Source organism: Ostreococcus lucimarinus, chromosome 6, assembly GCF_000092065.1.
Source record: "Ostreococcus lucimarinus CCE9901 chromosome 6, complete sequence".
NCBI lineage: Eukaryota > Viridiplantae > Chlorophyta > Mamiellophyceae > Mamiellales > Bathycoccaceae > Ostreococcus > Ostreococcus sp. 'lucimarinus'.
The window spans coordinates 217797-243868 of record NC_009360.1 but is presented as its reverse complement, the minus strand read 5'-3'; the positions used below and the strand labels follow the sequence as shown (position 1 = coordinate 243868).

Below are 26072 nucleotides of genomic sequence, written 5' to 3'. Positions count from 1 at the left end.
GTCCCGCCGCGCCGCATTCCCGCGCGCGCGGCGCGATGTTCCAACCGGTGGGAATCAAGAAACTCACCAACGTCGCCGTGGTGCGACACAAAACTCACGGCTCGCGGTTCGAGATCGCGTGTTACAAAAACACCGTCCTGAGCTACCGACGAGGGCACGAGAAGGATTTGGACAACGTCCTGCAGTCGAGCGAGGTGTACGTGAACGTGAGCAAGGGCGTCGTGGCGAGGGACGAGGAGCTGGTCAGGGCGTACGGGACGACGGATCGGGGGAAGATATGCGAGATCATCCTCGCCAAGGGAGAGCTGCAGGTGAGCGAAAGGGAGAGGAAAGCGGAGAGCGAGAGCGCGTTTCGGGACGCGGTGACGACGCTGGTGGAAAAGTGCGTGAATCCGGGGACGAACAGACCGTATCCACCGGGAATGATCGAAAGTGCGCTGAGAGACATACACTTTTCGGTCGATCCCAAGCGAAGCGCCAAGCAACAAGCGTTGGAAGCGCTGCCAAAGCTGCAAGAAATATTTCCAATAAAGCGCGCGGAGATGCGCTTCGCCGCCGTCGTGCCGAGCGCAAAGGAGGAAAGTTTGATGGCGTTCGTGCGAGAAAATAGCGGGAAAGTAGAAACCAACGACTTGAGCGCGAGCGAGGCGAGCGTGACGTTTACCATGGATCCGTCGACGTACCGAGCGTTGGACAAACTCGTCAAGGAGTGTAAAGGTCGATTGGAAGTCGTCACGCTCGCGGTGACGGACGAGACGACGACGTCGGGTACGTTTGACCAAGATACGATGAAGGCGACCGCGGCGAAGCAGACAGCGATGGAGAAAGCGGAGGAGGCGTTGTCAAAGATTGAGATCAGCCGCCCCGTCGTCCAACCGATGGCTCCAACGCAAACGAGGGCGACGCAGTTAGAGACGCTCAGCGCGAGCGACGCGAACATCTTAGTGCCCAGAGGGCCGATCGCGGACCTTCCAGAGGAACACGCGAGCCGCAAGGAGCGTTTCGCGGATCTAGACAAGTACCAACTGGGGTGGGAGGTAGAATTACGCGCGCGCGAGGGTTCTTCTATCGTCGATGCCGTCTTCTACTCTCCCGATGGCGAACTTGCGAAAACGTACGCCGAGGCGAGACGAAAAGCAATGACGGCGTCAAAGTGATCGTAACGCGCAAAGCAGCTTTAGAAAATCTAGGAATTTGAATCGAATCACATTGGTAGGCTAATAGTCTAAGGAAGTTCGTCATCGCTGTCCACGAGGTCTGAAATCTCCGTTTTACTGATTTCGACGCCGCCTTCATCCCCGATGTCCATCGCGTTCTGTAATTCAAACGTCGAGCGCGTCTGCAAGATGGCAGCGGGATCTTCCTCGGCGAGTTCCGGTACCTTTGAGCCGTATTTTTCCGCCAACTTCGCGACGCGGTCGAGATCGGACTCACCATCCGGTTGCAAGCGACCGATGGATTCTAAAAACTCCTCCGTCGTCAAAGGAGGCGCGCCCATCCCCGTGAAGTCGTACGGAAACCGAGGGTCGTACACCTCCACGCTCACGCTCATCATCTTGTGTCTGATGTCATCGGGAAAATTAATCAGTTCCACGATTTTCTCGTGATCCCACGCCGATTCGTCGTCTTCGTACTTATTCTTCAACCGTATGTCACCCGCCATGGACATGAAGCGCTGCGACTTCACCTCCTCCCGCGTCTTCGCCACCGCCCTCTTTTGTTCCTCCTTCACCTTGGCCTTGTAATTCACGATCTTCTCCTTGAACGGGTCGTACTTCTCCGGAGGTTTCGTGAACGACATGAATCGAGGTTCATCCACGAAATCACTCTCGGGAATGTCCGCGTCCCAGCACGGCCACGGTCCCTCGCGCATGGCGTCTTGCAATTCCTTTTCCCACGGCGGCGTCGCGTTCTCCCCACCCACGGCTTCCGGATCGTACGCCGTCCACGTTCGCGCCTCTTCGACGAATTTCGCGTACTCTTCTTCATCTTTCATGCGTCCGCGTTCGCTCTTCCCACCCTCGGCGACGCGTCCGACGACGCGGTCGCCTCGACGACTCGAGTGGCGGCTCGAGGCGCGCATTCGTCCACCGCGCGCCGTCGTCGTCGTCGTCGTCGTCGTCGTTCCGGGTCGCGATCGCGACGCGCTCGCGAGCGTCGTCATCGGCATCGTCATCGTTCGCCGCGCGCGTCGACGTCGTCGTCGCGCGTCCGCGAGTGCGCCGTCGCCGCCGTCGCCGCGAGGGTTTGGTCGGTCGCGGTCGTTGGACCGGGACACCGCGACGCCGAGACGGCGAAACGGCGGGACGCGGGGACCGCGAGAGGGGCGCCGACGCGCGAGGCGACGCGCGAGATGCGCGCGATGCTCGCGCGCGCGGCGACGCGCGCGCGAGGGGCGGTGACGCGCGCGTGCGCGAGAGAACGGTGGCGGCGGTGCCAAGGCGAGGCGGCGAGCGGGACGCGCGCGGCGGGCGCGGGACGACGCGAACGCGCGCGACGATGGAGCGCGAGCGCGAGTGGGGACGAGAGAAGCGAGAACGCGCGAGCGGAGACGAGCGGACGCGTCGCGGCGCCGGTGACGGGGGCGAAACAAAGGTTGGATGAACTCACCGTCGCGCGTAATCCCGAGTTGTCGCGCAACGTGGCGCAGAGTTGGATCGCGCAGGGGAAGGTATTGGTCGATGGACAGCCCGTGACGAAGGCTGGAACGAAACTCAAGCCGAGCGTGAAGATTGAAGTCATCGCGGAGCAGCCGAAGTTTGTGTGTCGAGCGGGATTGAAGTTGGAAAAGGCGCTCGCGCACTTTGGCGTGGACGTCTCGGGATGTACGGCGCTCGACTCTGGGCTTAGCACGGGCGGTTTCACCGATTGTTTACTCCAGAGCGGAGCGAAGAAGGTGTACGGGGTTGATGTGGGGTACGGTCAAGTGGCTGAGAAGATTAGGCAAGACGAGAGAGTCATCATCATGGAGCGCACAAATTTACGATACGTCACGGACCTTCCAGACATCGTCGACGTCGTGACGTTGGATCTGTCATTCATCTCCGTCCTAAAGGTGTTACCAGCGATTTGTAGAATATTAAAGCCAGGGGGGACGATGTTAGTGCTGATCAAGCCTCAATTTGAGGCCAAGCGAAGTCAAATCGGCTCCAAAGGCGTGGTTCGAGACGCAAACGTTCACAAGGAGGTGATTGAAAACGTCATTCAAGGCGCCAAACTGTACGGATTCGAGTACATCGATCACACCACTTCGCCGATTAAAGGCGCGAAAGAGGGCAACACGGAGTTTCTAGCGCATTTTACCATGTCTCTCGATGGTCCACCTCCGGAAATACTCCAGAACACAGTCGAGGTTGAGGAGGATGAATGACGAGTCGGTCTAAAGTGTCTAAAGTTGTAATTAATACTTAGCCTATTTCGCCCCTGCCTGCGCCTGCGCCGCCTCTTGCGTGCGCGCTCGCAGAAAGTCCTGCACCAGCAACAATTGCTTGCGTTTCTTACCCACGAGCTCCATCAACTTTTCCATGTTATCTCGAATAAAGTTCACCTTGCGCTTACAGTAATCGATCCCTTTCTCGGTGTCGTGCTCGATGAAGTACCCCGTGCCGACGTCGAGCAAGACTTTATCGACCGCCGCAATCTTACCCGGCACGTACAACGACTCCGTGAGTGGGACGAGCATGTCCTTACCCACAGTTTCTTTCGACAGCTCTTCGATCGCCGATCCCGAGGAGTGGTATCGACTCACCGCTTTGCTCAACATCTGCAAAGATTCCGAGTACGACGTGACTTCCTCGCGGAGCTGTTCGTCGGCGACTTTGAGCTGCTCGAGCGTGGCGGTGCGTAAATCTAAAGACGTCATCGTGCGTGTGCGTTTGACGGGAACAGGCTCGACGAAGTCTGCTCGCGTAGACGCGTGACACGCGTCAACGAATGGTGCGATCTGCGGCTTTTTGGGTTGAGTTGGCTTCGCGCGCGCGTTGACTTTTTTAAATTATTACAATCCGGCCACGTCTTCCTCGAAGCCGTTCGAGTAAACGCGACGAAGGGTTCCGTCTGGAAATAAGATTTCCTTATCCTTGGGCTCGTCGCCCGCGGCGTGAAGTTCGACTTGATTGGTTTGAACGAAATGGTAGAGCTCAACGCCGGTTGGGTGCGTGGTGTGCCACGTCTCGACGTCGAAGTAGTAATACTCGATGATACCGTTTTGGTGAGTGCGTTTGATATCACCGTTGGTGAAGAAAATAGTCGTTTCATGACCATCGATTTCCTTAATCGTGCCGTTTGCGAAAAATACGACGCGACGACCGTCAGCAAAGACGCGCTCGACCCGACCATCCTCGTGCGGAATCTCGCGTTCGAGACCCGCGGTGCTTCGTAATCGAACTTTATCGCTCACGCTCGGGAGCGGATCGCGCACACTGAGCGCACGAGGTGCAAAGTACGTCGTATCATCCGCATATACACGCCTAGATGGACTCGGTTCCGACGAAATCGTCATCCCAGGCCGCGAACTCGCGGGCGAAGCGATCTCGACGACCGGCTCGACTCGACGAGGCGGCGTCGTCGACAAAGCCTTCGCTTGCAAACGATTCGATACCTCGCACTTCTCTTCCAGCAACCTTTTCTCCATGCGAAGTTCCGAAATTTCGTTCGTCAGATCGACGATTTGTTGCCGCAGGCGATCCACCGTGAGCTTGGCTCGTTGTTGCTCGGCTTTGAATTCAGCCTCGTTGCGCTCGAGCTGTTCGCGAAGAAACTTGGCTTCATTGCGCTCCTGTTTCGTGGGTAGTGCTAAGTGTGCCTCCGCCTCGCGCATCAACGCCGCCTTTTCGCGCTTGAACTGTCTGCGCACGTCCTCACACTCAGCCTTGAACGCTTCCTCGGCGTCGTCTCTTTTCGCTTCCCACGCCGCCCGTTCGTCGGCGAATCGTTGTCTTTCGCTCGCCAGACTCGCCTTGGCGCGCTCAAAGGCAGCGCGCGCTTCCTCTTCCTCCGCAGTCGACGAAGAGACAAAGTCACGAACGACCGTACCCGATCTCACGTCATCGAACGATCGCCTCTCGGCCTCTTCCTTTGCCTTCGTCTCGCTCCACAACCGCGACTCGAGCGCCTCGAATTCCTTCGTCTCCCTCGCGCTCCTCGCTTTATGTTCTCTCCACGCCTCCATCGTCGACGGTTGAACGTTCACGTCGTGGTCAAACAACCCACCACCTGCTCGTCGCGGTGAGCGCGACTCTTCGCGCCTCCCGAACGCGATTTTCGGACTCGGACTCGTCGTCGTCGTCGTTCCTCTTCGTCGTTCCGCCGTCGTCGTCCCCGTTCCTCTTTCCCCCCCCCCCCTCGGGCTCATCCCTCGCGCGCGCCCCACCTTCGATCGCGCGTTCGTCACATTCGGCGTCGTTCCCGCCGTTTTCGGCGTCAACGGCGACGTCCGCATCGCTCGCGTCCCCTTTTTCAAGTAACTCCTCGTCGGCGTTGACTTTAAACAATCCGCATCGTCGTCGTCGCGCGTCGTCGTCGTCGTCGTCGTCGTCCCGCCGTCCCCCTCCAGCGCGCTCGCGATGATCTCCTCCCACGTCCTCGTTCGATCGCCGTTGATCGGGACGTCGTCCAGGCTCATGGCCGTCGTCGCGCGCGATGTGGCGCGCGTTCAAACGCGTCGCCGAACCGGCGGACGACCACTGAGGGCGGACCCAAGATGGACGACCACTGAGGGCGGACCCAAGATAGCACTATAACGGATCCAATTTTTCCGAACCGGCGAGTCTCCGCGCGCGTGTTTTCGCGTTCGGCGTCCTCGACCGCGTCGAAGACTCCCGGCGACGCACGTCGACGCGCGACGGCGCGCGCGGTGGACGCGGATGGCGACGACGCGCGCGACGACGACGCGAGCGACGACGCGCGCGACGATGGGACGACGACGCGGGACGACGACGACGCGAGCGACGGCGACGACGACCGGGGCGGGAAACCGCGGGCTCGTGCGCGAGGGCGCGACGAGCGCGCGCGCGGTGGAAGCGGTGGCGTACTGCGTCGAACACGGATTGATGATCGGAGGAGACGAAGCGGGGACGTTCACGCACGCGCCGGTGTCGTGCGCGCCGACGACGTTTCCGAGGAGCGCGTACGAGCTCGCCGAGGCGACGTCGCCGGCGTTCGCGGAGCTGTACGACGGAGTGTCGAGGGACGATGGATTCCTGAGGGAAACGCTGCGGGGGGCGATTAAGAACGATGCATTCACGGCCGCGCTGTGGGACGTGTACGAACGGAGCGGCGGGCAAGAGGGGAGACAGAAGGCGGAGGTTGGCGTGTTGCGAAGCGATTACATGCTCGACGCGCCGAGCGGGTTGCCTTTGCAAGTCGAGGTGAACACGGTGAGCACGTCGTTCATGGCGCTCGGATCGAAGGTGAGCGCGATGCATAGACACTTAGCGGCGTGGTCGGCGAAACCTGGAGAAGTGGTGGATTTCGACGCGATGCCACAGAACGACGCGCTCTCGAGCGCGGGCGACGTCCTCGCGGCGGGATGGAAAGCGATGGGGAGTAAAGGGAAAATCATGATGGTGGTTCAGCCGAACGAGCGTAATATGTTCGATCAGCGGCACATCTCGCATTATATATTCGAAACGCACGGAATTCACACCGTCAGAGCGACTTTAGCCGAAGTAAACGCCGAGGGCGCGTTGCGCGACGGAACGCTCACGTTTCGAGGCGACGACATCGGCTTGGTGTACTTTCGAGCCGGATACACCCCGTCGGACTATCCGACCAGTGGCGAATGGTCAGCACGGTTGTTAATCGAACAATCGAACGCTTTGAAGAGCCCTTCGGTGGCAATGCACTTGGCGGGATCGAAGAAGGTGCAACAAAAGCTCGCAGAAGCGGGCGTGCTCGAATCGTTCATGCCGGAACGCGCCGCGGACATGCGACGTGTCTTTGCAGATTTGTATTCCTTAGACGGCGACGAAGGCACCGAGGCGATTAAACTCGCACTCGCGAATCCAGCGGGCTACGTCTTAAAGCCTCAGCGTGAGGGTGGTGGAAATAATTTGTATTCGGACGATTTGCGCAAACGACTTGAACTCGGCGGAGACTTGGGCGCGTTCATTCTCATGCAACGCATTCTCCCTCCATCTCATCAAACGCTCACCGTTCGCGCCGGTAAGGTGCTCGAAATCGAAACACTGTCCGAGTTAGGTATTTACGGTAGTTATCTCCGCGTAGGCGACGAGATCGTGATCAATAAACACGGTGGGAGTTTGCTCCGGACGAAGGCGGCGACTTCCGACGAAGGCGGCGTCGCGGCGGGGTACGCCGTCTTAGACTCTCCTCTTCTCGTTTAGTTTATTAGAGCGTATTTTTTGCAAAACATTTCGAGCGTTTAATCGGTCGTTTCACGTCCTATTCGCGCCCGCGCGTAAAATCAAAACGCGCTGCGCGCTCTCGCGCACTCTCGCCGCGGGTCCCCAGACGTCGCCTCGCGCCATGCCGTGCGTGGACGCGTGGGCGGCGTCTGACGACGACGATGCGGGCGACGACTCACGCGAAGACGACTGCGTGCAGCACGTTTCCGACGCCGACGTCGAGCGACGCAAGGTGCGCTGATGCCGCGAGCCGTCGAAAGTCGCGCGCGCGCAGCCGAGCAAAGACTGACCGTCCCGATGACTTTATCGTCGCGCGCAGCATCACAACGCCGGATACCTCGAAGGCTTGGAAGAGGGGAAAGCAGAAACTATTCAGAGCGGGTTTAACGAAGGTTTCCTCGACGGTGGCAAGGCTGGGTTCGCGTATGGGCAGTTGAAGGGCGCGGCGCGCGCGTTACGCATCTTCGGTGGACGAGTGAGTGGGTCCGAAACGTGGGCCGCGACGATCAAGGACAGCGAAGAGTATTTCACGAAAACCACGACGGTTCGAGCGCTGAAAGCTGCGCATGCGGAATCGCTAGATGACGAGGTTCGTGATTTTACGAACGCGCTGTCTGCGGTGCAGACGGCGGTTGAGTCGACCGGAGTGGTTCTGCGCAAGTACCCCGAGGGGAGTAGCTCGACGGCGTGATCGCAGAGCGTGCGTCGCAAATAGAACATGCTAATTAGCGGTTAGAATTAAGAGTAGTCTATGCGTCAACCAATCGCGACAGCGATTGAATCAAGTGTCGCAAGTTTGCGCGAGTGCTCGGATCACCGGACACACTACTAATATCCCCGCTCACCTTTTCGACGTGTTGCAGCGTCTTCGTGAGCGTCGAAATGGATTGTCGAAGAAGTTCTTGATTCTCCTCGGTCAAAATTGCATCCTTGAGCTTTCTGATGTCTTCCACGGTGGCTGATGTCTGACCGGCGAGCGATTCGAGCGTGTCCAAAGTGCCTTGTTCGTTCACTCCTTGCATCATCGGTCGGAGCTCTTGGGCGATTTGCGCCGCCTCACGAAGAAGCGGTTGCAAAGTCGTCATCAGTCGTCTAGCCGTGTCGGTCGTATCGAACATCTTGTTCATGCCGTCTTGCCTTTCCATCTCTCTCGCGAGCTTCGTACAAATACCGACGAGTTCGTCCATGCTCACCCCCGGCAGACCCTTAATCTTACCCCGATCACACACGATCACGCCCTCACCTTCACATCCAGAATCCAAAGGCCCCCACTGAGCCACTGGAATCGGGATGGCGGGAGTGATGTCAATGATTGTTTCTGCGATCAAACCGCTTTGGTTTGCCTCTATGAGAGAGTTGCGAGGTATGGGAACGTTCTTGTCGTCCATCTCCACAAGCACTTCGACCTTCTCCAAGCTCGGTTGCACGCTCAGCACGGAACCAGCCTTGACGCCACGAATTCGAACATTCGTGCCGACTTGGATCCCGCACGCCACCGGAAACTCGATAAATGCCTGATACGAGTTTTTGCGCGCAAAGCTCAGCAAGCCTTGGATCCATCCCCAAATCACGAAGGAAAGCGCGACACCAGTTATCATAAATAACCCAACGCCTCCTTCCCACAAGCGCGTGCGCCCAAAGCCGAAATCTTGCAAAGGCTTCACCAAGCGACTCACAAAGCCCGACAACAAACTCACCAACGTATTCTTCTGCGGCGCGTCCGCGCCCTCGTCTTCGCTCCCAGAATCCTCGCTCCCGCTCGCGTTCGCCGACGCATTCGCTCGAACGTCTCGCCACCACGCGCGTTCGTCCCCCGTGACGATGTTGCCGAGATTTCCTCCCGCCGCGCCCCCCGCGCGCGCGTCTCGCGCCGTCGCTCGTCGCGCCGCCCGATTCCGCGCGCCCGCGTCCGCGTCCGCGCCGCTCGCGCGCTCGCCCGCGACGCCGACTTCGCGCGTTCGTCCCCACGCCCTCGCGCGCGCTTCATCGCTCGCGCGCGTCTTCGTCACGGCGCGCGTTCGCGCGACGATTCCACCGTATCCGTTGATGCGCGCGCGCGAACGCGTCGACGCGAACGCCGACGCGCTCGTCGCCGTCGCCGTCGATCGCGCGCGCACGACGACGCGCGCATCGCTCGCGCGCGTCACCGCGAGCGGTGACGACGCGCGCGCGGCCAACATCGCGCGCGCGGGTCGAGCACTCGCGTCGCGCGACCGACCCGCGCGGGACGGGGCGACGCGAGCGGCGAGGGAAAAATCGGAATGTCTGGGGTTTACGATTCGTATGCGCAAACAGTGACAAATCGGAGCGATGTGGATGCGCGCGCGCGCGCGCGGGACGCGAGTCGCTATAGATGACGTTTCTATGACATGTAAAGCTAGACTAGGAAAGTCGAACGTCTATTTCTTGCGCTGCTTTTGCGTCGGTGGACGCTTGTGCAACGTGGGCGTGGCGCCGTACTTCTTTTGGAAACGGTCGAGTTGGACGCGACCGAGCGCGGCTTCGGCGGGCGCCTCGGCGACGGCGGAGACGTCGGGGATGCCCATCGTAGATTTGAAAGCCTTCGTGCGCGTGATGGAAGTTTGAAATCCGGAGAATATGTTGGACGTGATCCAGTACACGAAGACGCCTTGGGGGAAACTCGCGGTGAGCGGAACCATGGCCACGGCTAACGCGCGAAGAAACCATTTCATCTGAGCGCTCTGACTGGTTTGCATACCCTCCACCGCCCCGAGCTCGACTGAAGCTAAGAAAGTCAGCGAAGACAGAATAGGTAACGAGTACGTTGGATCAGCCATGGAAAGATCGGGATACATCGAAGGTCCGCCGCTTTCAAAAGATGGAACACCTTGAGCCATTTTAGAAATGGCAAAGAAAAAAGAGATAAACACCGGCGCGTTGATGAGTATCGGCGCGAAACTCTTCACTGGATTTACGTCGTACTTTTTCCACACCTTCTGCATCTCTTTGTAATACGCATTCGCCAATTCCGGGTCTTGTTGAGGGTTCGACTTCATCTTCGCTTGCAGTGCCTCAAGTTCTGGCTTACACAACTGCATCTTCGCCGTGTTCCTCATTTGCATCACGATCAACGGAAACGTGATAGTCCTCATAAATACCGTCGCCCCAACGATGGCCAACCACCACTCAAGCCCGTGCGCGACGTGGAAATACTCCATCGCGTACATGAGCGCCGCCGTCGTGGGCCAACTCTGCGACGCCACCGGTACTACTTCGCTCGCCAGCGATCCGACGACCGGTGCGAGATCGCTCGCGCTCGTCAACGTTTCCGCGGCGCCACCTGCAGTCGTCATTTCCGCCACTGCTTCACCACCTTTCTTCCTTCCGAACCCAAACAAATTTCTCGTCTGAGAGGTCATCGCCCCGGGTGCGCGGCGCCTTCCCACTCCGTGCGCACTCGCCGCGAACGGTAGCAATGACGGTGAGCGAACGAAACCCAGCTTACCGTATACATCGAAACCACCGGCGTACGCGCTCGCAACGCGCGTTTGCGCGCTGTATGCGCGCCTTTTATCACCGAACGACTTCCCCATCATACCCCCGCTCGCGCTGCCATCTTCCACACCGTCGTCGCGCACGAGGACGTTCCAGAGCGAATGAGTGCCCGGGATCGCGCGCGTACCGCGACTTCGAACGGTGGAAAGCATGCGACTGTCAATTTACGCGCGCGAGATCCGTCGTCGAGTGACGTCTTCTGCCCTGAGCTGTCTTTCACGCGACGTACGAAATCGACCACGGCGTTCGCGCGCGCATTGTTTCAAAGTATGCGATGTCTACTTACTTGATTACAGCCAATGACGATTCAATTACTATACGCATCATCAATGCGTCCACTGCGCGCCTAGAGCGCTAATCGTTGCCGGGAAACATTCGTCGTGCAACTGGTCCCACACGTCAACCTTGGCTCTACCGTCTTTTTCGATGATCGGCGCCACGGCCCAGTGACCACCATCGACATGATGGGTGTGCCCGAAGCACTGCACATTCTTGGACGACGGCTTGATAGGAGTCATATCCTTAAGATCAATTCTAGGGACGAGATTCGACAACGTCTTAACGACGAGCGGAATCATCGTATTGCGAGATATGCCCTTACGCTCGCCGTGCGCTAAATTCGTCGTCCAAGACATTTGGAGATATTTCATGTACAGTTCATTCATCACCACCTGGTCGTCACAGTGTGCTTCGTGGTCGCAGACCTTCACCGCGGCTTCCAGAATTTGCTCAGTTGCGCGAGTCGCTCTGAAGGCTGAAAAGCCCATGCAGATGGAGAATCCCCACTGCTTCTTTGCCGAATGCGGCCAACCAGCGCCAAGTGAGTGATAAATATCTACTTCCTCGTCTCCAGCTTTGTTGAAAATCACGACAGGATCGTAGTGATGCGCGAATATGACATCCACATCCGACAACAGCACGTTGTGCCCGCGTTTGATTTCATCCGCCAAGTACGTCAACCGGAACCGCCAAAAGTCAGACAGATCCCCTCCCTTTTCTAACGTAAAGCCGGGCGCGCGCAACACCCTGAGCTTTGCCTTTTCTAGTTTGTCGTACACCTCATCGTCCAAAGCCACGAGATAATGCGTTTTGTACCCCAAGTTTGACAACCGGTGATACCAGCGCTTGCCAATGTCCTCGTACTCTGCGTCCACGAAGCTCACCACGCGCCAGTCCTCGTGCGTCCAGCTTTCCGCGCTATCCGCGCTATCCGCCCCCACTCCCAAGCGCGCCAGTCCCCCGAACGCGGCCCCGATCGCGCGTCCACGGCGTCCTCCAACGCCGACGCACACCGCCGCGAGGACGGCGATCGCGCCCAACGCGAGCTTGGTCGCGCGCCATCCGTGGTTTTCCGCGTCCGTTCGCCGCACCCGTTCGCCGCGCACCAATCCGATGCGCTCGACGTCCGCGCTCATGCCGCGCTCGACGTCGCGCGCGCGCGTCTGCGGCTCGCCGCGCGCCGCTCGCTCGCCTTTAGTGTTGAAAGACGCACCGTCGCCGCGCGCGATAAATCGATAAACGCGTATTCGACGCGTTGCGATGACTAATAAAGTTGAATAAAGCTAACATCGACGACGCCCGACGCGAGCGCCAACACCCCATTCTAGGGCGCCGAAGGCGAGGGCGTCGCGCGTCGATCGGCGACGACGCGACGATGTCGCGCGGCGGAGGCGAAGATGAAGACGCTGATCTTCGCTCGACACCGCTTCTCGGGCGAGGAAAGGAGGACAGCGCGGCGTATGGGACGGAGACGACGGACGACGCGCGCTTCTACATGGGCGTCGAGCGCGAGAGTTTGCTCAACACCGGCGAGAGCGGTTTGAACGAGGACGAGGCGGCGCGTAGGTTGGAGTTATTCGGACCTAATCAGCTCAAGGTGAAGGAGGATAGCATGTGGTTGAAACTCGCGTTGGAGTTCGTACAACCGATGCCGATGATGATCTGGGCAGCCATCCTCATCGAATCCATCGAGACGTACATTCATCAGTCCATGGATGGTCTCGTGGACGTCATCGTGTTGGTGGTGCTGCAATTGTTGAACGTGCTCGTGGGGTTTATAGAGGAAATGAAGGCCGGTGACGCCATCGCGGCGTTGAGAGAGTCGCTGAAACCGGAGGCGACGGTGAAACGCGAAGGACGCGTGTACATCATCAACGCCACAAAGTTAGTACCCGGGGACATCGTCGTCCTCGGCGCGGGGGGTGCGATCCCGGCGGATTGCACGATTAGAGATGGAAAACCTATTCAAGTGGATCAATCCGCGCTCACGGGGGAATCGTTGCCGGTCGCAATGTTTCCAGGTGCGGAAGCAAAAATGGGTTCCACCGTGACGCGCGGAGAAATCGAAGCTACCGTCACAGCGACGGGTAGCCAGACGTTCTTTGGGAAAACCGCGGACTTAGTTCAAGGAGTCGATGAGCTCGGGCACTTTGAAAAAGTACTCAGAGAGATTACATACATCTTGGTCGCTGTCGGTTTCTTCATCTGTACTCTGGTGTTCATTTATTTACTTTCTATCGGGGTTGATTTCTGGGAGGTCTTAGCGTTCAACGTAGTCCTTCTTGTTGCATCTATTCCTATCGCTTTGCGAGTGGTTTGTACGACGACGTTGGCTTTAGGTTGTCATGAACTTGCGGCGGAGAAGGCCATCGTAGCGCGGCTTTCTTCTGTTGAAGAGTTGGCGGGTATGACAATCTTGTGCTCAGACAAGACAGGAACGCTCACTCTGAACAAGATGGTTCTTCAGAAGGATTTACCAATCTTTGTTCCGGGTGTTTCGCGTGAAGAAGTCCTCAAACTCGCGGCGTTGGCGGCGAAATGGTGGGAGCCGCCAAAGGACGCCCTCGATACTTTGGTATTAAACGCTGTTAACATCAGCGCATTGAACGATTACGAACAGACCGATCACACTCCGTTTGATCCAGCCATCAAGCGCACAGAAAGCACGATCAAGGAGAAGAACGGTAACGTGTTCAAGGTGACGAAAGGTGCCCCGCACGTGGTTTTAGAGTTGAGTGCAAACAAGTCCACGATCGGTCAAGAGGTCGAGAAGCACGTTCTCGAGTTAGCTCATCGCGGTATTCGTTCGCTCGCGGTGGCGAAAACAAAGAACAATAGCAACGAGTTCGAATTTTTGGGTATTTTGACCTTTTTGGATCCTCCTCGCCCGGACACAAAGCATACCATTGACTGCGCCAACGAATTTGGTGTCAGTGTGAAAATGATCACCGGTGATCACCGCGCCATTGCGGTTGAAACTTGCAGAACGTTGGGTATGGGCACAAACGTGCTTGGCACTGAAAAACTTCCTCTCATGAAAGCGGAGGAACTAGAGAAGGCGACCACGCTAGGACGAGATTATGGTGAACTGTGTCGAAAGGCGGACGGATTCGCACAAGTATTCCCAGAGCACAAATATCTGATTGTAGAAGCTTTGCGACAGCAAGGGATGCTCGTCGGCATGACTGGAGACGGTGTGAATGATGCGCCTGCGTTAAAGCGGGCGGATGTCGGAATTGCTGTACAAGGTGCTACGAGCGCGGCGCAAGCTGCGGCTGATATTGTTCTCACCGAACCCGGTCTGTCCACCATCGTTACGGCGATTGTCACGAGCCGCAAAATCTTCCAAAGAATGAAAAACTTTGTGATTTATCGGGTGGCGTGTACAGAGCAGTTGTTGTTCTTTTTCTTCATCTCGTGTATATTCTATCATCCTAGTCAGTTCAATGAGTCTTGGCCGCAGCACTTTGCTATTCCGGTCATCGCACTTGTTACGATTACGATATTGAACGATGGAACCATTATTTCTGTGGCGTACGATAACGTGCACGCTTCCATGCAACCAGAAAAATGGGATTTGAATATCCTGTACATCGTATCTTCCGCTATAGGCTTGACAGCCTTGGCATCATCCGTACTTCTGCTGAGCTCAGCGTTATCATCGGTTGATCCAACGAGCACTTGGTCTCAACTTGGTCTCCCAGCGATGTCATACGGAGAGATCCAGACGCTTATTTACTTGAAAATCAGTCTTTCTGATTACTTCTCAGTATTTAACTCGAGAACCAAGGGCTGGTTCTGGTCGCGCGCTCCAAGTGTCATCTTGGTCGGCGCCTTCATCATCGCCACTGGAGCGTCGACTCTTTTAGCGGTGTACTGGCCTTTCGGAAACGGCATGGTAGGAATTTCCTGGCAGCTGTCCGGATATTGTTGGCTTTACGTCATCATCTGGGCGATCATCCAAGATGCCGGTAAGGTGTTGACTTACAGTATTCTTCAGTACGTTGGTTGGGTCGAGTCCGTCGAAGTCATCAATGAGAAGGAGTTGAAAAAGTACGCTGAAAGTTTGGGGGACATCGAAGTAGAATAGTCTATAAGTTTTTAAAACTATTGTCTAGTATTTCTATACGTGCGCATCCAAATCATAGTCAAACTCTTCGTCAGGACGAAGTGCCACGATTCCACCTTGAACAAGAACGTGACAACGGTAATACGAGCACGCCGGCTGCACGATGGCAGCTGCGCTCATCGCCGCAGTAGCATCCGCGCCCACAACAAAAAGTGCGTGATAGAATGCAGCCATAAAGTCTGTCTGTTCGCTTTCAACGTTAACGACGCCGCCTTCCTTGCACGGTGCGACCACACATTTCGCCCCGGCTTCAAGCCACGCCGCAACGAGTGAGGATGGAAGTGAACTTTGAGAAACGATGATCTTCCCACGCCATAAACCAAATAACTCTCGACTCGTCGATCCGTCCAGGTAGTCCATTGGGACAGTACGCTTAAACAAGTATGACGACGTGCGCTCGCCGACATCGTTCACTTGCACGTGCTTGCCTGAGAAAGTATGCAATATTCCATGCACCTCAATGTGGGCCTCAGCTTCACAGTGTTCGCTGACTGACGCATACGGGCTACCAGACCTACTGAGAAATAGTTCAGCGACCGAGCTAGGCTCAGCAATAGCAGTGACATCTTTCTGCCAAGTGAGAATCAATCCGTCAGAATCGGCGTGGCAGTTGAAATGAATCACTGCTGCAGTCGACGTCTCCGCCACCGTGTTCAGATGGCTCAGTGCTTCGCCCGGATTCATGGGTCTATTGGCGGAGTAATCTGCGCACTGTATCGATATCGATCTTAAAGCACAAAAATTCTTCAAGGCAGAAGTACATTCAGAAAGTTCCTCTTCGTAACGGGGCGCTTCCAAAACTAGAACACCACTGCGCGTTCCGCTAATTTCCGTGTCGAGAAGTTTGGCGGTGACCTCATCTGTGTCGTCGACGTCTCTCAATAAATGGCATACCTTGTCGAACATCTCCTTCTCTGCCACAATGTACTCTTCAGTAGCGTCAAATAAGCCTTGGAGTGCACCAACATCCGTTTCATCGACTTCTATCTTGCAACGCTCGTCAACCGGGTTGAACCTGAAATATTGCGCCCCGGGTATGAGTGGCAAAAGCGTACTCAAGCTTTCATGAACGCGTTCAGTGTCGCAAGCGCTGTCAAACAAGACATCTTTGGCCAAAGCGACGAGAGAAATGGGTGGATCTCTCTCGTGGGGGATGAAGTTACCACTTCCGAGGGACACGACACAGTCAATTTTCTTGTCTGGCCAAAGTCGTCGAGCTTCCTGGACACCCATCATCGCCGGATTGTTGCAAGTCATGGCTCCATCAACCCAGCGCTCGTTTTCTATCGCAAAGGCGTCAACATACAAGTAGTATGGTGCAGCGGCGGATGCACAGACACCCTGCCACAATAGATATTCGCAACTACCTGCCTGGGAATACGCACTCGTACTGCCAGCCGGATACGTGTAATTTCTGAACAAGTACGGCTGCGCCGGATTTTGACTCGTTTGGGTAGAAACGCAGAAAACTTTCGGACCGCCCGACGCAGCGGTGTCTATCCACGTTGGCTCTTCTGCTTCAGGGTTGCACTCTTGTCTAACGAGGGTTTCAAAGGTCGAGGTGTTGTGCTTGCTGCTATAGAGCGTCGTCGCGAGAAGTTGTTGCTTTCCACTCGTGTACATGGAACCAACACTGCCGAGCCAAGAGTTCGATCCAGAGGTCTCTTCGTTGTGCGTTGTTTGACTGAAGATTTTGCTGCCAAGATTTACATAAATCTTATCGCAGTGCTCCAATGAGAGCTTTTTGATGGACGTCGCCGTGGCCTACGAGCAAAATGTGTTGGTTAGTAAAAAATAATTGTTCACGGCGAAATAATTAATTCGTGCGCTCTAGACGGGCGTTTTCGTACCAATATGCCACCAGTAGACGTTCCGCACACCAAATCGAATGATTCGTGAATCGGACGACCAGTTCCTTCCTGATCGCGACGAAACAAAAAATTCGTGAATTCAAGCTCTAAATAAATAAATGAAATAATTCCTCACCTCAATTCTTTTCAACATCTTCAACGTCGCTCTACCGCGTATACCACCACCATCTAGCGCAAGAATGCGTATACCACGACCAGTGATGGGAGGCGCACCAGTGGCCTGGCGCACGAGCTCGTTCTCGCCCAAAATAGCCAATACTCGGATCGATTCCTTCTTCACCGCAACGCTCGCCGCCTTTAATTCCGGGCGGAGCGCGAATACGACGAGAATCGAGTGGAGATCGCGCAGTTTGAGCATCGCACGTTTATTAGTTTCGTCGAAAGCGAAAGTACCCAAAGTTCTCAGCGCTAATAGCCGCATATGCTCATCAATCGCCTGAGGGAAATTATTTAATTAATTCAGACTTTCACGATGCAATTATTTACGCAAGTACGCACCGCCACGAACTCTGTCAAGCGTCCGATTAATTTGTCGGAATAACATGCCTGCGTTACGAAAGGATCAGTTAGATTCTTGCGTCAACCGATGTGAAACACGCTTACCCGGGATACGTCGTGTGAAGAACCGACGAGACCGTTCAAAATAATCAATCCACATCTATTTCGCAGTTCGCTCGAGTCCTATGCACGTATAGAGTCAGTAAATTAGTATATGAACTTTTAACGCGAAATTCGAACGAAATTATTCATATCGGAATTAATTCGGATACTCACCTGAATTAAATTAACGACTGCTTCCGTGACGTGCATTTCATTGAGCGCGCGCGCCAGGTTCGGTGCGCCGCAAATATGCGCCAACGCGCGCGATGCCTCGTACACCAGCGATTTATTCGACGAATGGACGATATTTATGAGATGATTCACGGCTCCTGTGGTGCGGACGGACGTACGGTCAGTTTCACATGTAAATTTTCCCCAGAGTGAAGAAGCGGTCGAACGCTCGCACCTTCGGTCAGCACTATGGCTTCGCAGTTTTCTCGGCTCTTCGACGCGATCACCGCGACGGCGGCGACGAGTAATGCGTTTTGACATTCACTGCTACGAAAGATCAAGCTCAGGAAAGCGTTGTACGCTTTTTCCTTGGACGTTGTCTTGCCGCCTACTATGCTGGAAAAGTAAGACGAGCTCGTTTCGCGAACCTGTACGGAGACACCGCCTGTTGCTCCATTCCTCGAAACATTCACGTTTGCGAGCGATAAGCACTCTTGATTGGCGGTCTTATTCAACCGGGGCAGCGTCTCTATGGGATTCTCAAGTAACCGCAACACGCGCAGTTTGGACAAATCCTTCAACTTGACGTGCAGCTTGCTCAAGCGGTTGAACTCGACGGACAAAACTTCCAAATCCAAATCTTCCACCATGTCGATTGGCAGCGTTGACAACGCGTTGCCGTTCGCATGCAACTCTTTGAGAAGCGTGAACGCGTTCAAGTTGGGCAAAGTCGCGAGTTTATTCCCGTCCAAACGAAGAACCTCCAGGTACGGGAAACGCGCGAACAGCTCTTTCGGCAGCGTTTCCAACGCGTTGTTCGAAATGTCCAACTCTCGAACCGAGGTCCATTTATCTCGTAAAGACAAAACCGTGGACAACAATCCATCTTGCACGCTCAGCTTCCGCAGCGAGCCGAGCTGACAGTGCTTGAGCACCGACGCCAAGCTCGAGTGCGACTGTCCCGCGTTCATCTTTCCATTCGAAGTCACCTTCAACGCCACCGGTCTCGGTTGATACTTCTCCACCCCGAGCTGTATCGCGACTTTCGACGCCGAGCAAAGCGCTCGGATGACGACGCATTCGTATCCCGTCTCGTACGGCAGATCTCGTCGCTGTTTCACGAGTTTATCAATCACCTCCTCGGGATCCTCCTTGGAGTCGAACGTCACCTCGGTCGTCGTCGTCGTCGTCGACGCCTTTTCGCCGTCGCGTCGCCCGCGACGCGCGTCTTCGTACGCGAGTTCGACGTCGTACACCTCCGCCGCCGCACCGGTGATGCTGAACGACGAGAACATCGATGCGCTCGGTCGCGCGCGCGGCGCCCTGTCGGGCGGGGCGCCAACGACCCTCGCGGCGTCCGCCTCGCGGGTGCGCGCGGGTTCGCGGGTTCGCGGGCGAAATCGCTGAAATCGCTAGGGGAACTCGAACAACTCGAACCCGCGCCCGCGCGAGGTGGAGACGGGAGACGCGCGCGCGGACGTCGCGACCGAATCGCGACGACGCGCGACGACGACGACGATGGCGCGACAACCACGACGACGACGACGACGCGCGTCGTCGCGGACGTGATCGCGCGACGATACGCGACGACTCGGAATCACCGGCGATGGCGAGCGCGAGAAACCGAAACCAACCGACTCGGGAAAAGATGTTAGACGCGAGGGAATCGGCGTTGGTTCGAGACGGCGAGCGATTGCGAATGGTGAAAGCGTGCGTGGGATCGTTGAAGCATCGCGGCATGGAGCTCGGGGCGGAGCTGTTCACGCGCGCGAGCGAGGCGGACGCGTTGAGCGACAAGGCGGTGAGCGAGGGGGAGACGTATCTCGCGGTAGGGAACACGCGAGGACGGCGACCGAAGCCAGCGCTGGTGTTGCGAATCATGCTCAAACATTTAGACGCGTTATCAGATGGGTTAGTGCCCTCGAAGCTCGTCGAGGCGTTCGTGCAGGCGATCAAGACGGAGCACTACGAGTCGAGGCTGTACATTCTCAGAGTTCTTCTTGAACGGGTGCCAAAGCCTCGAATGGAGGTCTTGACGGAGTTAACGGAGCTCTTACACCGGACGCTGTTTGGATTCGTCGTCACTCGTGGATGCACGGCGAGCATAGAGGAAGATGAACCGTTATGTACGTTGTCTGAGATGTTTGCGCCGAGAGTGTTTCGGACGGCGCGAAACAACACGTCGAGGGAACACAACGAGTACGCGGTTCGCCTGGTTGGAACTCTGCTGCGAGAATTTCGTTACTTGATCCTATACGAGAAGCAAACAGTGTTCGTCGATCCGAAGGCGCGACTTAAGGTTCAGATGCCGGGTGAAGACGAGGACGCGGACGAAACGATTTCATTTTCAAGTTCAACGCGAGGACAATCGACATTCGATCATGTCAGGGAGACGACGTCCTCAGCGTCTCGCTTCAATCCAACTGATATTTTGCGCAGTGTTGCGGCGTCTAAGATCGAGCGCAAACCAAAGTCGCGGATTTTACTCAGCGAAACAAAACTTCCGCCCTGGCTCCAGGAGCACAGCACCGATTTTTGGCAGCCGTCTGTTTTTCCACCGATGTTTCAGTGGGATCCAGTCGAACGAGAAAAAGCCGAAATGGAACCTTCACACAGGAAAAAGTTACGCAAGCGAGCTAAGGGTGGAAGGATTGGAACGAGACGAGCTGTCAAGAATCTCTCAGACAATGCGGGCGCGGCGATTTCGGAGTCGGGCGAGGACTTGGAAGACTTCGAGAGCGATGAGCAGCCGAGTGACGAATCTGCGTCCGAACTCGATGAGAGTGAAGCTTACGTGGGCCAGGATGACGTGCCAGTGGATGAATCGGATCAGGATGAAGTGCCAGTGATTATTAGAAGGAAACCAGCGGCGAGCAGGGGTGAGCGTGGCGCGATACGTGGGCGCGTTCACAGGCGCACAGCGTCGCGAGCGGATGTACCTACCGTACTCGCTTCTGCAGTGCATGTGGCGAACGATCAAATTCACGATGTCATTCCTCTCATACACTCCACTCTTAAAGCTGGGGGTAAGGCTCGCTCGCCAGCATCTTCTTCAACGCTGCAAAAAATTCGGACGAGGCTCGCCGAAAGCACCTCGGCTCAATTAAGTCATCAGGCGCTCCTCGGAGACAAATATCGCGATGATGACGACTACGTCGACGATGAGTACGGACAAGATGACTACTTGAGCGAGAACGACGATGATGCTTATTTTGATGAGGAATCGGAGCAAGAACATGCGGCGTTCACGCCTCAAGAGGTGGTGCAAGTCGCGCACGGTGACGGTTTTTCTGGCGGTGACGGTTTTTCTGGCGGTGACGGTTTTTCTGGCGGCGATTCTCCGCTAGTTACCGTCAATTTACCAATAGCAACACCAGTGGCGGTACCGAGAGTAGACTTGACGCCTGAGCAGGAGGCGTATCTGCTTGCGTTGTATAATGACGGTGCGCTGCGCGAAGCGCTGAATAATTTGGTGCAAGTCACCGGAAAGTCCGATGCGCGTGATGAGAGCACAGAGGGTTCCGTGTCGGTTAATGAAGAAATAGAGACACTTCTGAAGTTTGCCACATTAGTCAAGACGAAGAAATTGAATCAAATTCGCGGACTGGAAGAGGTTGCGTCGCGGAATAACTTTACGCAAGAGCTCATCAAATTGATGAAGGACATAGAAATCGCGGACGAAGTGGATCCAGGGACTGTCTTGAAAGCTGATAGTAAGCTTGCAAAAGCATTGCTTGGCGATGTTAGTCCGGTCAGCGGTTTTGCCGCGCAAATGGAGTCTCTTCAAGAGCAAGCTTCTGACGCGCCGCCGCCGCCGCCGCCGCCACCGCCATCAAAGCTGTCAGAGACAAAGGCAAAGTTGGATCTTGATCACTTAGGAAGAGGAGCCAAAGCAGTTGTTCTTAAAGCGCTAGACGCTCCTCCTGCTCCTCCTGCTCCTCCTGCTCCTTCATCAAAGACATCGCCGTTGGTGGCTCCTCCTCCTCCTCCTCCTCCTCCTCCTCCTCCTCCTCCTCCTCCACCGAAGGCTTCTGGGAAAGTCGCACCGCCTCCGCCACCCCCACCACCTCCACCTGGCTTCAAATCGTCAGTTTCAAAAGCGACAGTTCCACCGGCACCTCCACCTCCGCCAGCGCCTCCTGGTTTCAAACGTGCGACAGGCGTCGCGCCTCCTGCGCCTCCGCCGCCACCGGCTCCTCCTGGGTTCAAATCTTCGAGTGTAAGCGCACCCGCGCCTCCGCCTCCTCCACCTCCTCCAGGTTTCAAATCCAGTGTTCCTGCAGCACCACCAGTACCGCCAAAGATGGGCATTGCTGCCATCGCAAACGCGCACGCGTGGGCTCAAAAGGCTCGCAAGAAGGTGAAAATGTTACACTGGGAGAAACTTCAAGGAGGCGCCATCGGAGGCACTGTGTGGGAGAATGCCAACAAGGACGAATTGTCATTGAATCTTGAAAGCCTCGATCAGTTATTTGCTATCGAAGAAGCGAAAGCTAAGGCCAAGGCGGCGGCGAAGAAGCAGAAGAGCGTCACTTTGATTGATCAAAAGCGCTCACTCAACATCAGCATTCAGCTCGCTGGTTTGAGAATGCCTTTCGATCGGATTAAGGATGCTTTACTCGCCATGGATGACGAAGTTTTGCAGTCTGAGCAACTTGAAGTCATATCTTCGACCGTGCCGACGTCAAAAGAGATCACACTCATAATGGATTACAAGGGCGCAAAGGAAGAGTTGGCGACGGTCGAGCAATATTTCATGCACGTCATGCAAATCCCACGACTCGAAGGTCGGGTAAACTCTCTGCTGTACAAATCGCTCGCGTCAGACGCGTTGTTGAAGGTGACTAGTGAGTACAGATTACTTTCCGAAGCGTCGGATTGCTTGCGAGAAAGCACTCTTTTCGTAAAAGTCTTGAGGGGTGTTTTAGTTGTCGGCAATCATTTGAACACTGGCTCGTACCGTGGATCTGCGTCTGGTTTTAGACTCGACATGCTCCTTCGGCTGAAAGATTTCAAAGCTGTGGATAGAAAGACATCTTTGTTGCACTTTGTTTACAAAGAACTGGTAAAGACAGAGCCTGGAATCGGTAATCTTTCCACCGATCTCGCCGTCGTCAAGAAGGCGGCGGCGCTTTCAATCGAAACGACATCCGCGAATTTGGGTAAGTTACAAGACGGTTTGACAAAAGTCAAGGATGAAATACTACATGCCGCGGGTGTTCTCGGCGAAGAGGTTCATAAAGCGTTTCATGCGAAGATGGCACCGTTCGCGGAGACCATGGATGAGAAACTCAAGGAAGCTTCTGAACTGTCGCTCGGCGCAGTCGAGTCGGCGAAGCGGGTGACTGAATTTTACGGCGAGCCGTACAAGCCAGATAATCCCACTCACATCCTTCGAGTTGTGAGCGATTTCTTGACCATTTTCGATAACGTGCGCGATTCGATCAAGGCAGAAGAAGCCGCAGATGCTTTGAAACTTCGTCTTGAAAAGGCGCGCGAGGAGCAAAAGGTGCTGAAGAAAAAGCTCAGTCCAAAGCCTAAGCCAGTGCGCGTATTCGATACCGTCGATGCCATGCACGCCGAGCTCATCAGTAAAACGAAGAAAGCTTCACCGATTCGATCGCCTACTGGGAAGAGAGAACCTTCACCGAGCGATCCCACCGCGGTGTCGCCGCGCGCGCGGTTCTTGGCGCAGAGAGGCGAGACAGAGAAAACGAGCCCAAGGAAGAAGCTTGAAGACGACTTTGGGGAAGGAGACGAAGAGAAAAATTAGAAACAAAACATATAGATTGAATGTGTGTAAAAAATTGTAGCCGCTAATGCAAAAATTATTCGTCCATGTCTGCGATTTCGAGCGCAAAATCGTCGCGAAGCACGGAGCTCGCGTTTTTATCCAACGCCATCTCGGCGAAAGATTTGCCAAACTGCTTCATGTACACCTCCTCTTCGTCCTGAGTCACGCACTCGACGTCTTCCGTCGCGGTAGCGACACACAGCAACGCGTAGCCTTGGTCCTTGAGTTCTTTGGATAGGCCCAAAGATTCGGGTTGCTCCAACGAGCCTTTGCTAATTTTCACCGCGCACTTTGTGCACCCGCCCATGCGACACGCGTTCGGAAGTACCCATCCTTGCTGCTCAGCTTCGAACAAAATGTACCGCCCTTCGGGCACATCTAACTCCAGCATTTCTCCAGTCTCGTGATCCGTGACTTTGACGCTGCGAATGGGCGCGTTGACGTCCGTCGTCTTCATCCCCGACCACGCGTAGTTTTCAATATTCACCAAGGAGTCCGCATCGCACGCTCCCGCCTTGCGACTGGCGATATTGAAATCGTCTTCGAGCCATAAATCCACCGTGCCGTCCGTCTTGACGTACTTTTCTCTCCACTGCGCCGAGTTCATGCTCGCGATGCTCGGCGGTCGTTCGTACGACTCCTCCTTCGAGCCTTCCGTCGTCGTCTTCTTCTTCACCTCTCCCTCCTGCAACGTCATCCCGATCGGTCCAAGCGACACTCCCACCTTCTCCGCGAGCTTTTCCACCCTCGAGAACAACCCACCGCCGCCCGCGCCGTCGCGCTTCTCGTCCGTCCCTCGCATCTTTATCGTCTTCCCGCGTGGTCGTGCGTTCCGCGACGCGCTCGCCGCGGGCGTGCGATCGACGCGCGCTCTCGCGTGCGCGTGCGCGATGACACTCATGTCGTTCGCGCGCTTCGACGGTCCGGGGCGCGATGTGCGGCGTCGCACCGTCGGACGCCCGCGCTATCCTCAGATTTCGCGGACTCACTAGGGTTTAGATAACGCCGCGGTCGGGCGGGTGACGTGTCGCCCGCGACGGGCGTCGCACACCGCGCCGCGCGCGACGATTCGAGCGACGATGCGCGCGACGACGGCCACGACGACGACCACGACGACGACGACGACGCGCGACGCCGCGAGGTCGAGCGCGCGGCGGACGGCGACGCGTCGACGCGTGGACGTCGGGGCGACGCGACGCGCGACGGTGACGGTGCGCGCGTCGTCCACGGCGCGTGGGTTCGAATGCGCGATCGATGCGCGAGGGGTCGACGCGGCGGCGACGACGACGGCGACGGCGACGATGCGTCGACGACGCGTCATCGCGCGGTCGACGACCGTGGATGGGGAGACTGGAAAACTGAACGCGCTCGGCGCGGCGATATGGAAATTCGTGCGTCCGCACACGATTCGAGGGACTTTGCTCGGTACGACGGCGATCGTGTCGAAGATTTTGATGGGGAACCCGGAAATGATTTCCATGCATTTGGTTCCTCGCGCGTTGTTAGGGCTGTTGGCGCTGCTGATGGGGAATGGATACATCGTCGGAATCAATCAAATTTATGACATCGACATCGACAAGGTGAACAAGCCGTTTTTGCCCGTGGCTTCTGGTGAACTCTCCGTGTTCGCCGCGTGGGCGTTCTGCGCCGTCACCGCGCTCGGCGGAGCGGCGATCGTCGCCACGAACTTTGGAGCTTTGATCACCAAATTGTACTGCTTTGGCTTGTTCCTCGGCACGATTTACTCCGTGCCGCCGTTGCGCTTGAAGCAGTACGCGCTTCCCGCTTTCCTCATCATCGCCTGCGTGCGTGGGTTTTTGCTCAACTTTGGCGTGTACCACGCCACTCGAGCTGCGATTGGTTTACCCTTTGTGTGGAGTCCTGCGATTACGTTCATCACCATCTTCGTCACGACTTTCGCCACCGTCATCGCCATCACCAAGGACTTGCCGGACATCGAGGGTGACTTAAAGTACAAGATTGAAACGTTTTCCACGCGTCTCGGGGTGAAGAAGGTGTCTTACATTGGATCAGGGTTGTTGCTCGCAAACTACATCTTCGCTATCGCGCTTTCGGTGAAGAATCCTACGTGGTTCATCCAACCTTTGATGATCGGCGGCCACGCCCTCTTCGCCTCCTTCCTCATCGTCAAGACCAAGGCGCTCGAAAACGCCAAGTTTTCGCGCGATGCCATTCTACAGTACTACCGCGATATCTGGGCGTTGTTCTATTCCGAGTACTTTTTGTTCCCGTGGATTTGATTAACGTCATTCTTCGCGTCGTAGCCGCACTCAATAATATATCCCAGTAGCGTCCTTCCCTCCTCGCTTCCGTCCTTCCTTCGA

At 56.1% G+C, this 26072-nt stretch overlaps 16 protein-coding genes across 16 annotated transcripts; 7 read left to right on the top strand and 9 right to left on the bottom strand.

The window, feature by feature from the left end:
* Window positions 1–35: 35 nt before the first annotated feature.
* On the top strand, window positions 36–743 carry OSTLU_5118 (predicted protein; the record flags this gene model as incomplete). Its single annotated transcript, XM_001418381.1, has 1 exon — window positions 36–743. A coding segment is annotated over one exon (708 nt), but the record flags the coding sequence as incomplete, so codon positions are not given.
* A 482-nt stretch (window positions 744–1225) lies between these two features.
* On the bottom strand, window positions 1226–2176 carry OSTLU_15714 (predicted protein; the record flags this gene model as incomplete). The annotated part of the gene is made up of 1 exon (XM_001418155.1): window positions 1226–2176. The coding sequence occupies one exon, from the start codon at window positions 2174–2176 to the stop codon at window positions 1226–1228; it is 951 nt and encodes a 316-aa protein (XP_001418192.1).
* A 424-nt stretch (window positions 2177–2600) lies between these two features.
* Window positions 2601–3370, top strand: OSTLU_12600 (predicted protein; the record flags this gene model as incomplete). The annotated part of the gene is made up of 2 exons (XM_001418380.1): window positions 2601–2618; window positions 2651–3370. 2 exons carry the CDS (start codon window positions 2601–2603, stop codon window positions 3368–3370), a joined length of 738 nt encoding a protein of 245 aa, XP_001418417.1.
* A 131-nt stretch (window positions 3371–3501) lies between these two features.
* On the bottom strand, window positions 3502–3862 carry OSTLU_15712 (predicted protein; the record flags this gene model as incomplete). Its single annotated transcript, XM_001418154.1, has 1 exon — window positions 3502–3862. A coding segment is annotated over one exon (361 nt), but the record flags the coding sequence as incomplete, so codon positions are not given.
* Window positions 3863–3997: 135 nt separating this feature from the next.
* OSTLU_32081 (predicted protein) lies at window positions 3998–5170 on the bottom strand (the record flags this gene model as incomplete). Its single annotated transcript, XM_001418153.1, has 1 exon — window positions 3998–5170. The coding sequence occupies one exon, from the start codon at window positions 5168–5170 to the stop codon at window positions 3998–4000; it is 1173 nt and encodes a 390-aa protein (XP_001418190.1).
* An 880-nt stretch (window positions 5171–6050) lies between these two features.
* GSH1 (glutathione synthase) lies at window positions 6051–7346 on the top strand (the record flags this gene model as incomplete). Its single annotated transcript, XM_001418379.1, has 1 exon — window positions 6051–7346. One exon carries the CDS (start codon window positions 6051–6053, stop codon window positions 7344–7346), a length of 1296 nt encoding a protein of 431 aa, XP_001418416.1.
* Window positions 7347–7488: 142 nt separating this feature from the next.
* Window positions 7489–8058, top strand: OSTLU_32079 (predicted protein; the record flags this gene model as incomplete). The annotated part of the gene is made up of 2 exons (XM_001418378.1): window positions 7489–7599; window positions 7687–8058. 2 exons carry the CDS (start codon window positions 7489–7491, stop codon window positions 8056–8058), a joined length of 483 nt encoding a protein of 160 aa, XP_001418415.1.
* A 58-nt stretch (window positions 8059–8116) lies between these two features.
* On the bottom strand, window positions 8117–9037 carry OSTLU_41114 (predicted protein; the record flags this gene model as incomplete). Its single annotated transcript, XM_001418152.1, has 1 exon — window positions 8117–9037. A coding segment is annotated over one exon (921 nt), but the record flags the coding sequence as incomplete, so codon positions are not given.
* Window positions 9038–9766: 729 nt separating this feature from the next.
* Window positions 9767–10681, bottom strand: OSTLU_40894 (Oxa1 family transporter: 60 KD inner membrane protein OxaA-like protein; the record flags this gene model as incomplete). Its single annotated transcript, XM_001418151.1, has 1 exon — window positions 9767–10681. One exon carries the CDS (start codon window positions 10679–10681, stop codon window positions 9767–9769), a length of 915 nt encoding a protein of 304 aa, XP_001418188.1.
* A 528-nt stretch (window positions 10682–11209) lies between these two features.
* OSTLU_94472 (predicted protein) lies at window positions 11210–12298 on the bottom strand (the record flags this gene model as incomplete). Its single annotated transcript, XM_001418150.1, has 1 exon — window positions 11210–12298. One exon carries the CDS (start codon window positions 12296–12298, stop codon window positions 11210–11212), a length of 1089 nt encoding a protein of 362 aa, XP_001418187.1.
* Window positions 12299–12657: 359 nt separating this feature from the next.
* Window positions 12658–15252, top strand: OSTLU_41354 (P-ATPase family transporter: proton; the record flags this gene model as incomplete). Its single annotated transcript, XM_001418377.1, has 1 exon — window positions 12658–15252. One exon carries the CDS (start codon window positions 12658–12660, stop codon window positions 15250–15252), a length of 2595 nt encoding a protein of 864 aa, XP_001418414.1.
* A 33-nt stretch (window positions 15253–15285) lies between these two features.
* Window positions 15286–17583, bottom strand: OSTLU_32074 (predicted protein; the record flags this gene model as incomplete). Its single annotated transcript, XM_001418149.1, has 3 exons — window positions 15286–17055; window positions 17142–17210; window positions 17278–17583. The coding sequence occupies 3 exons, from the start codon at window positions 17581–17583 to the stop codon at window positions 15286–15288; spliced, it is 2145 nt and encodes a 714-aa protein (XP_001418186.1).
* Window positions 17584–18082: 499 nt separating this feature from the next.
* OSTLU_32072 (predicted protein) lies at window positions 18083–19251 on the bottom strand (the record flags this gene model as incomplete). The annotated part of the gene is made up of 1 exon (XM_001418148.1): window positions 18083–19251. The coding sequence occupies exon 1, from the start codon at window positions 19226–19228 to the stop codon at window positions 18083–18085; it is 1146 nt and encodes a 381-aa protein (XP_001418185.1). The 5' UTR covers window positions 19229–19251.
* Window positions 19252–22470: 3219 nt separating this feature from the next.
* OSTLU_4622 (predicted protein) lies at window positions 22471–23136 on the top strand (the record flags this gene model as incomplete). The annotated part of the gene is made up of 1 exon (XM_001418376.1): window positions 22471–23136. A coding segment is annotated over one exon (666 nt), but the record flags the coding sequence as incomplete, so codon positions are not given.
* Window positions 23137–23836: 700 nt separating this feature from the next.
* OSTLU_9385 (predicted protein) lies at window positions 23837–24151 on the bottom strand (the record flags this gene model as incomplete). The annotated part of the gene is made up of 1 exon (XM_001418147.1): window positions 23837–24151. A coding segment is annotated over one exon (315 nt), but the record flags the coding sequence as incomplete, so codon positions are not given.
* Window positions 24152–24782: 631 nt separating this feature from the next.
* On the top strand, window positions 24783–26017 carry OSTLU_32069 (predicted protein). Its single transcript, XM_001418375.1, has one exon. It carries the CDS (start codon window positions 25029–25031, stop codon window positions 25986–25988), a length of 960 nt encoding a protein of 319 aa, XP_001418412.1. The 5' UTR covers window positions 24783–25028; the 3' UTR covers window positions 25989–26017.
* The last annotated feature ends 55 nt before the right edge of the window (window positions 26018–26072 follow it).